The sequence below is a fragment of the Ranitomeya variabilis genome, chromosome 5 (assembly GCF_051348905.1).
Source record: "Ranitomeya variabilis isolate aRanVar5 chromosome 5, aRanVar5.hap1, whole genome shotgun sequence".
Lineage (NCBI taxonomy): Eukaryota > Metazoa > Chordata > Amphibia > Anura > Dendrobatidae > Ranitomeya > Ranitomeya variabilis.
Genome location: NC_135236.1, coordinates 78067122 through 78077275, shown reverse-complemented (window position 1 = coordinate 78077275; position 10154 = coordinate 78067122). Strand labels below are relative to the sequence as shown.

The 10154-nt window shown below is 43.0% G+C and overlaps 1 protein-coding gene across 2 annotated transcripts in view; it reads left to right on the top strand.

Annotated features, from left to right (window-relative positions):
• Positions 1-310: 310 nt before the first annotated feature.
• The window catches only part of LOC143773333 (CD209 antigen-like protein C), a 68967-nt gene continuing 59123 nt past the window's right edge, over positions 311-10154 (top strand). The window contains exon 1 of one of the 2 annotated variants that reach the window (XM_077260808.1): positions 311-481. In XM_077260808.1, coding sequence (XP_077116923.1) covers positions 439-481 — 43 coding nt within the window. In that variant the 5' untranslated portion in view covers positions 311-438. The remainder of the gene's footprint in view (positions 482-10154) is intronic. The other variant, XM_077260809.1, reaches the window with a different exon arrangement.

Below are 10154 nucleotides of genomic sequence, written 5' to 3'. Positions count from 1 at the left end.
GATAGAGCGAAAAATATTGATTTGTTGCGCTACAAATCCAACAATGATACTAGCACTAACAACTATATACTGACTAAATAGGAGCTGTAGACATAAAATAACCCAAAATTTCAATTAAGACTATACTCAAAAGTGCTTATTATTTATTGTACAAGTGTAAGAATAATACAAAAAAATAATGTAAAACTGGCCACTCCTAGTATATTAAAAGGAATCGAACCCTCCTGAATACCAAAAATCAGCATTTTCCACCAACTTCCTCTGTTCTTCCTACACATTATCTGATTTTTATTATTTTCACGGCTTACAGGAAGTTCGAGAGAGCAAATGGACATGGGATTGGGCACGTGATGTATTTGTGGTTCAGAAGTGAGCAAAATCCCTCATACAGAAGACAGTAAGTATCAGAGGAGGCGTAGCGTGCTATCCCTGGAAGAAATGAAGAATATTTATGAGCAATCGTTGGATGAATCCAATACAGGTAACAAGAAATATATGTAAGAGACAGGATTTTGATGTTGTGCCAACCAAAGGTAGAGTGAAAGGTAGAATTATAGGATTGGATATCAATGACTGGAGGAAAAAAGTAAATAGAGTAGTGACCCATAATAATGTTAGATGATAATAATTGGAGAAGGACATTTCTTCAGTTCTAGAACGTTTCGGATCTATGGAATCATTTGTTTCAGTGTTTTGGACTTCATGAGCCTAGAGCAAGGTCTTTGTTAGCTCTATAACTAACCTTATAAAATAAGTAAGTAGAACATTATTATAAATGAAAGAAAACCAGGATGAATTTGCGACTTCCAACATACTTAAGATTCTTGTTGATGTGGTCCCCAGGATGGAAACTGGATCGGCAGTGTTTTAATTGAGCTCCGTGGTTCCTTGTGAGATGAGAAGATTTGCAAATGACATGATTGCTAACATGATTATAAAAAATTCCCCTGACTTGATCTTTTTTAGACCAGCTTATTATAATAGTTTACCACTCTTTGGTTACATCCAAGTCTTGGGGATCCAAAGATTTTTTTTTCTCTAAGCTCAGATGTGTTACTGAAGGATGTACATATTGCCTTTTATGCTTTTTAGGTTTTCAGGTTCTCTCTGGAATTAGATCAGTAGCAATCTATATATCTGATGTATTTAACATATTTCATAGACAGTGGCCTATTGCTAACAGCAGCAGACCACTCGGCCACTATGGGGCCCATGAGTCAGGTGGGGCCCAGTGTAGCGCCGGCACCGAGTATTAAGCTTTCAACTTTATTTGCTTCCTGGTTGCAGATACAGTTGAAAACAATGATGTAACAGTGAGCCAACCCTCTCTCCTCCATCATTATCCCTGTGTGTCTGAGCTCTGACATCTCAGAACTGCGAGCGCCATGACGTCACTAGAGCTCACTCTGCAGAGCTTCAGACCACACACTGCAGAGACTCTGGAGCAGCGGGGGAGGTATTTTTTTTAAATCCTTGAGTACATTTTGGGTGCCATTATGCTATTTGGAAGGCTTTGTGGTGGCCATTATGCTATTTAGGGGGCCAATATACTGTTTGGAGGGAAATGTAGGGGCCATTATACTATTTTAAGTGCTATGTGGGTACCATTATGTGATTTAAAGGGCTACCTGGAGGCCATTATACTGTTTGAAGGGCTATGTGGAGGCCATTATACTATTTGAAGGGCTATGTGGGTACCATTATGCTATTTGAAGGGCTACCTGTAGGCATTATTGTATTTGGTGGGCTATGTTGGAGCCATTATGCTATTTGGAGTGCTATGTTGGGGCCATTATAATGTTTGGAGGGCTAATGGGGGACATTATACTGTATGTAGGACATTTTACACTGTGGAGGGTTGTGTGGGTTCCATCATACTGTGTGGAGGTTTGTGTGGGGGATCATTATACTGATTGGAGGGCTACGTGGGGGGCATTATACTGTTTGGAGGGCTAGTTGGGGACAATATACTGTATGTGGGCCATTTTACAGAGTGGAGAGTTGTGCGAGATCCATCATAGTGCATTAAGGTTTGTGTGGGGGTCATTATACTGATAGGAGGGCTATATGGTGGGCATTATATTGTTTGGAAGGCTAGTGGGGGCAGTTATATAGTGTGCGGGCCATTATATGATTTCTGGGTCATTATACAGAGACGTATGGTTCATCATACTGTGTGGAGGGTTGTGTGGTGCCATCATACTGTTTGCAGGATTGTGGGGGCCATTATATTGTATGAAAGACAATTATATTGTATGGATGTGGAGCGGCCCCCAAATGCAGGGCAGCGGGGTACTCAGTACCGGGTCCCTCGGTCTCGGTTCTAGGGGTGTCACGGTGGCCCGACCTGGTCCGTGGCCCTGCTAAGGGGCGCCCAAATAAAGGTGTAGGTGAGAGTTTGTCAAGTGTTCGTGACGCCACCTGTGGTATTCGGTCAGGGTGACCGACGCTGCTAGGGGTCCACTGGGGTGATGGAATGGCAGCTAGATGCTGTAACTTCCCACAGGTGAAGTATGTCCCCAGGGCTTCCCTTGATGAGTAGATGGTAATGGTGTAGGTCACAGTAAATGACGAGGACACAGGGTTGCAGTCTCTTTACCTTTTACTGAAGGCTTCGGCATCCACAATCCAGAGCACTGCTAACAGGGCTGGCTGAGACTGGCCGGTCCAAAGGCACATCCAGAGTTCCCTTTACAGGTGGAAATCAGTGCCTACCTACTAGCGCCTGGGTGTTGTAGTACTTCCCTGCTGAGCACCACGGTATAGTCCTCACAACTGTCGTGTATGTTTCTGTTCTTTCTCTCCATCCCCCAGATGATATGGATAGGACGCACCCGTATGACGGGATAGGCCTGGAGTTATTTTATAGGGACCCTAGAGACGCCCCTCTCCCACAATTGCCTCTGTTGTCTTCATTAGGTGTAAAGGTGAGACAGCCAACCTAAAGTTAACTGCCCTGCCGTAGTTCAAAGTAATGCGTAGAGCCTATTACTTCCTCGGTGTTCCGGCCACCGGCTACGCGCCTCAGAAGGATGTTACCGATCTTATGGCAGGACTCCTTCTGGAGTTGTCTCCTTGCGCCGTGACTTCAATTCTCACTCTCCACAATCTACTTCGCTTCTTGTCCTTCCTTAGGAGACTGCCGCTATGTAGTGCAGGCGCAGCTCCGTAACGATCTGTCTCGTGCTAGGCCACTGTCAGGATCCCACACCTGACAGGTCCTCCCTGGAACTCTCCCAGGCTGCTTTCTGACTAACTTCTTATCCAACCCCCAGTTTTACCAGAGTGTGAGGAGTGGCCTAATACATAGAACCTTTTTCCTCCCCCTGGTGGCCGGAGTGTGAAGTGTAGTGTGTTACTGTGATACCTGGTCAGGTGAACTCCTTTAGTGCCATCAGACGTGCCATCACTCCCCCTTGTGGAAGAGCGAAAATACTGCAACGACCAGGACTCTGGGGCGCTGCAGATGGTCATTAGAATGTATTGAGGGCTGTGTTGGGGGCCATCATAAAGTGTGGAGAGCAGTGCCAGGGCCATCATACTGCGTTGGGGTCACTGGGAGCATCATACTGTGTTGGAGTCACTGTGGGGGTATCATACTTTGTGGTGAAGGGGTACTGTAGGGTCATCATACTGTGTGTGGAGGGTACTGTGGAGGAATTTATTGTGGTGCATCATACTGTTTGAAGGGCACTTTTGTTGGCCTCATACTTTATGGGGGCCATGAGAAGGGTGTCTTAATTTGTGGGAACACGAACGGGCTTCATAAAGAGCAACATAACTTTGTAAGAGTTGAAAAGTTGTGAGGTATGCTCTTTGGTGACCGAGCTGAATATTATTTTGTTGTGTGGGGACCTATTAGGACTTCTGCTATGGGGCCCCATTATTTCTATGTACACCCCTGCTCATAGGACTAGCAATATAGTGCTTACAGTAGTAGTCACCTAGTTTTCTGAAATATGCAATGTTTCAGCATAAGGAAGTGGACTTAGGCTGGGTTCACATTACGTTTACAGCAGCCCGTTCAACACATACGGTAACGGGCTGCTGTAAACGTAAGTATGGCAGCCCGCTAGCGCAGATAGAGCATCTGCTAGCTCTATCTGCGCTAGCAGTGAAGGACCCGGAAATGCTGCAGCCCTCGTCTCAGGGTCCGTCACTCAATGACGGCACATCCCTAGCGCACGCCTATTGTGGGCGTGCGCTAGTGATGCGTTCGACATAGGAATTAATGGCGGCCGTTAAGGACTACGTTACACCGCGTTTATGCAGCTGTGTAATGTAGTCCGTCTAACGGACGCCCATAACGTAGTGTGAACCCAGCCTTACAGTTTCTGCACTGCTGGTAGACCCAGTTACAATATTTAAAAGTATACATGTCTTTATTCACAATGTCTATAACTACGTGTTTTGCAGTCTAGCTGACCTCTTCATAAGAATAACAACATCTTGCTATAAGGCTTGATGGCATGTAATGGGCAGGATAAATAACGATAAAAGAAAAACATACAAAACCTATAGTACAAATATGATTTTTATAAGGGTAAAGACCCCTATTTAAATTTCTAAATAGTTCAATTTTAGTTTGGGGGGGAGGATGACAAACTCATTTTAATAAAATATGTAAGAATCTCATCAATAGGTAATTGTTTATTACTTCATAATTATGTTTGTGCGCCTGCTGCCCCACACAGCATATTGAAACCCAGGTCAGTACCTTTCCTGCCTCATGTTTACCTTTCATTTAATTTAATTCCTTATTGGAAAGATGAAGTTCTCCATAATTATATGGGGGTAGCATTGATGGTACGGCATTATATTTACATCTATTGATTTCCCGTATCACAATATATAATTTTGTCAGGCAGGACATTCACATATCCTTGTATGTTTGATAAGTGGTCTATTCACTAGAGTCCGATGAGCCCCGGTGCAAGATTGTGACCACTGGCGTCAGCAGACCGTTCACCCGCACGGGTCCGGTCATGGTCACGAACTCTGCGACCGTGTTTGTTATACCCCTGGGTCTATTCTTGTTCATTATTGGAAGAAGTTGGTTCTAATTTCCAACCATTGTACATTACATAGTGCTTTATTCTTCTTCCTTATTCAAGATTTTTCAATGTTTTTCCTCTTTGGAACAATTTGGCTTTACCAAAGAATAACACTGTTTGCCTCAATCTGGTTATTATGCTCTGGTGCTAACCCCGAGTGTCCCAAGTGTGCAGTCCCCACACTTCAAAGTCTCGCTGCCGTTCAACAGTCATAACACGTACAGGGATTCCCTGTTTGTTAGGCAATCCCTGTATATGTTGCGGCTGTCGAACGGCTGGGAGACATGCAGCCGCAACATATTATTCAAGCACGCCGAAGTCACTCGGTCAGCACACGAGCATGCTGAGATAACAACTTATCCCAGAATGTTCGCTCATCACTATTACTGACTTTTTTTTTACCTGTTTCCATACATTTATTATTATTATTATTATTATTATTATTATTATTTATTTATTTATTTATTTATATAGCATCATTGATTCCATGGTGCAGTACATGAGAAGAGGTTACACACAAAAAGGTAAAAAAAGGGCCGAGCTTCGGCTGCAAGGGAAGAATCTAGGCTTCCCAGGACTAGAGGTCAACTGGAGAGGTATCAGAGGGCTCCAATGGCAACATATTTTCCCGGAGTTAGTCAACATCGCTAAGAGGGCCAAAGGGCCGGTGATATTGGTGTTATATGCCGGTGGCAACGATTTGGGCAAACACAAAATCGCTGAGCTCTATACAGTGATGACAACAGAAATGGAGCATTTTACCTGCCTTCTACCAGATATGATATGGGTGTGGTCAGAGATAGTACCACGAGCCGTCTGGCATGGAGCAAGGGATGCTAAAGCCATAAAATATGCAAGGAGAAAGATCAACGTGCGGATGGCAAAACTTGTGATGGGAAGATGTGGTATTGTGGTTCGCCACCACCAGCTGGAAGGAGATAACTTGACACTATTAAGACCGGATGGAGTTCACCTCTCGGACATTGGTCTTGACATATTTTTGTCCAGCTTACAGGACGGAGTCGAACAGGCCCTAATGCTGATGGGTGGGGGTCGGAGTCCTGTGTAGGTCATATACATGATCCTCCGTGGTGGAAGATGTGGAGAAGGGCAAAGGTTCGTAACCGCTCATTGGCCTGTTCGCCTGTCCCAGACAGGGCCTTCGGCGATGAGCCCATTATAACATGTAGGTGCCTTTCTCTGCTTATGTAATTAATAAACTGTGACCGACCTGTTTCAACCCATCTAGTCCGTCAGTGTTTTCAGTACGGGACTGGTGGGAGGGGGGAAGGCACTGTTTAAGACACGCCGGTCTCCACAGTCTGGTAGGCATGGTACTAATTAAAGAACGTGCCTCTGACTGTGGAGCCCATATGGCTAAAGTTCGAGAGAAATACTGCTCAGAGCCCAATTCCCTCCCTTCCACCACTCCCCAGGTGATGCACTAATTGGGATGCCCAACTGACCAATGGGATTATAGGGGAAGGGTCATATAGCCACACCTACATAGGTTTAATTCAGGTGCTCGGGGTCAATGCCTTTCTCTAACCCCCCCCCCCCCCCTGGCTGTCCCCTGGAATCTATTACATTTACACTCCACTTCATTCACATTCTACTTCCCTGCCTCCACTTTCAGCATTTTATTGTTTTGTCTTTGCATATTTTTCAATGTTAACATTTCTGTGTTGTCATTTGTGATATGACCAATAACGTGCATATCATTCTACATATTATGTGGATTATTAACCCTTTAAATACAGACTGATAGACTATATCCTTTTTTGATAGTAGCCTCTAAATGTTTGTTGGTTTGGGGGTTTGTTATAGAACCTTGTGTATTAAAGGCTGGGTTATAGTCAACAGATTGTTTCTTTAGATTATACAAACTATTGAGGCTGTTTGCCTTTTTGTTTCTCGGTTAGAGTGTGGTGTGGCCTTGATATGTGTTATGTCTCTAATGATTTAAAGAAAGTGGTTGAATGGTTTCATACAGGGGAATTGTTCTTCCAACTTTTAGACTGTTCAGTAATTTAGTGCAGTCTGTCTCTTGCCCATATTTGTGACTTTTTAAAGATAAGATCCTCCTCAAGTTTATAGATCTTTGTGGTCAGTCTCGGACTGGGCTGGCAAAGGCCCACTTGTAACATTGATTCTTGGGGCCCACTGTTCAGCTACATGCAAAAATAACATAAAATTTACTTTAATTTATATCCAATATTAATTTAGCTAGCTTGTTTAATTCATGATTTGAATATACTTTTTTTCAGCAAATTGTGAATCAAGTGTAGCAGCACTACTCATTAGCACTCCTTGACAGGGGCCTACCAAAGGATTCTCCTGCTCCCCTGTTGGTCAGTCCGAGCCTGCTTGTGGTGATGTTTTGATTTATCTTGAATAAATCCTCATGGTTATCAAGTGTTTGGAGTTTGCCGATGAGAGAGGCAATTTATGCTGTTAAAGTCTTGCTAAGTGTTGACCTCTTTTGTACAATACAGTTACTTTTGGCACTTTAAGCACCCCATTCCTCAGAAAATGCCTTGTCTTCGAAAATTAAGAGTTGACAATTAGACACAAGCCTCTGAGTATGATATTTTTGGTGACATAATTTATTTTTAAATATATATTGCATCATTATTCTAGTATAGTTCATCATTCAAAGCGTTTTCTAACTTCACAAACAAATTGGTCATGGTTTTAGTTTGTCTTTTTTTTGTACACTATAACTCGTTTTATCTCAATTGTTCATATTGAATAATTCCTGTGAGTTCAAAGTGTATTTCGAAACCAAATATTCTCTTTGTAGTCTGTCAGTTGTGAAAGTAATTCACCTTGGCTGTAAAGTTTCCTTAGAGTTGCTATAGTCCTTTTGGCTGGAGGTGTCAGGAGTGGACCCCTGTTGATGCATTAGACCCCCACTAAGCATAGATCATCAATATATCTAAGTACTGGAAAACCTTTTTAAAGTGGTTGTCTGGTGGCCATACTAAAAACTGTACAGGCTCTATAAATTGGTTAAAAATAACAAACATGGCCACTCGTGTTTTGAGTGAAAAACAATGGGTTTTGGGGCACCAATGGGTAATTTTGTACATTTCATTCTAAAATCGTCTCTGTCTGTGCACAAAACACTAAGTTGAGTGTGCTACTTTAGAGGGGGTGATATACAATTAGATATCTTTCCCTCACCCCTTCCCTCTATGTTTACATACATTATTGTCCTATGACCGCTTCCTCTCCTTACACTTCAGTTATTTCAAAGTCCTTGACAATGAAGCTGTCTAGATTGATCACACATTTATATCTGCACATCTGGTCAATTTTTAAATTTTTGAATCAGAAAAGACTGGATAAAAAGTCCTGTGAGAAACCAAAAGGGTAGAAAGGGTTGTAAAATTGCCAAGTAAAGCACAGCTCTAGGATAGTATTAACTTATCGAATTCTACCTCCATCATGGATGTCAATGTTTTCCTTGCTGTGGGGCCAAATGTTTAAATATGAATAGAACGTAAATAGGAAATTCCTCTAACCCACAGTTTCCTTTTTTTATATATAGCAAATGCTCAATCACATTTTTTTCATACTCTAATTTACTTCATATACGTTTTTTGGTTTTGCTGAGCAAAGTATTTACTACGAAATCCGGAGATACCATTGCAGCATGCACAATGTCCCAAAGGCCTCATAAGCTGTCATCACCATAGAAAGGAAATATGTGAGTTCGTAATAGTCGTTTGGATGTCAGGTGTGGGGTGACACAATGTTTTCACTTGAAAAAGGATGTGGAAAATGATCTCACAGTTGAGGCTTCTAAGAGAGACTCTCACATGTGTCAGATGCCATCAATATATTATGGCAAATTTGGCAAATTTGCGTTAATTTGCTTCCCATGTTTGTGAATGCGTTTTCTGAAATCACTTTCACATGCATGGGAAGATTTGCCCCTGTAGTAAAACGATTTGCTCAGATTAACAAGAAGTGTTTTACAAATTTCCTGCCGTTTACTAGGTCGAAAAGCCAAGGATTCGTCCAATTGAATGATACTAGGGAAAATGCTTGGGTGGAAATAGTCTCATATTTTAATCCAACAAGTTTTTAGCAGGTGATCCTCCTTGCAATTAACAAATTATCTGTTGGAGACTTCTCCTGCGTGTGTCCATCCCTGCTATCAAAAAGATAAAATAGTGACTTACCCTTAGCTGGTGCTGATTTTTGTGTTTCACACAACTTCTTGATTTCTTTTTATTTTTGGGGAGTAAGGTTAATTGGAGACACAGCCTCTGTATCTCCTTTTGTCTGTTGATGACCGACCACACCAAGACTCCACAACCAATGATCTTAGAATAAAGAGTAGACATGAGAGGAAAACGCAGGCCTGAAAGGCCTCTGTCCCAAACATCCCAAGGAGGATCCAGAATTTAGATTGTTTGTAAACCTGTAGCAGTGGCATCACTAGTCTTAGTATTGGAAATATCACTTAGGCATATGCAGTATTTCATACATACAGAGGCAACATATAAGTAAGTAGATATCCTGATATCTGGAACTTTTTCTTTTATTTCACAGTGTTCATGTAACAACTCTGCCGGCATCACTGCATGGCTTCCCATCCTGCACCTGCCTTACACACCAACTTACTCACTACTCCGGGCCATGCTGTGAGTTCTGTCTTCTGCTGGCTCCATGCTGGGTGCCTCATGTCTCCTGCCTGCTCTCTGCATATTTCCTGGCTGTGTGCATAGGAGAGCGGCGCCGGCACTCCCTGGCTCTTATAGAGACTGTGTGCACTTTCCTAAGGTGTCCCCTGCCAATTGCCAAGTGGCATCAGGCACTTAAAGCATTCCCACCCCTAGAGGGATGCCTGAGCAACTTACTTCTTCAGTTTGTGTCTTGCTGCTGAGGTGCCAGGTCCTGTCTTGCTATTACTCTTCCACCCCACCCAGTGGGGCTTTGCACCCTGGCCTGTACCTGTGTCCAGTGACTCTTGTGTCAGCCACCCAGTTGGGCTTTGTACCCTGGCCTGTACCTGTGTCCAGTGTCTCTTGTTTTTGCCACCCAGTGGGTCTTTGTACCCTGGCCTGTACATGTGTCCAGTGTCTCTTG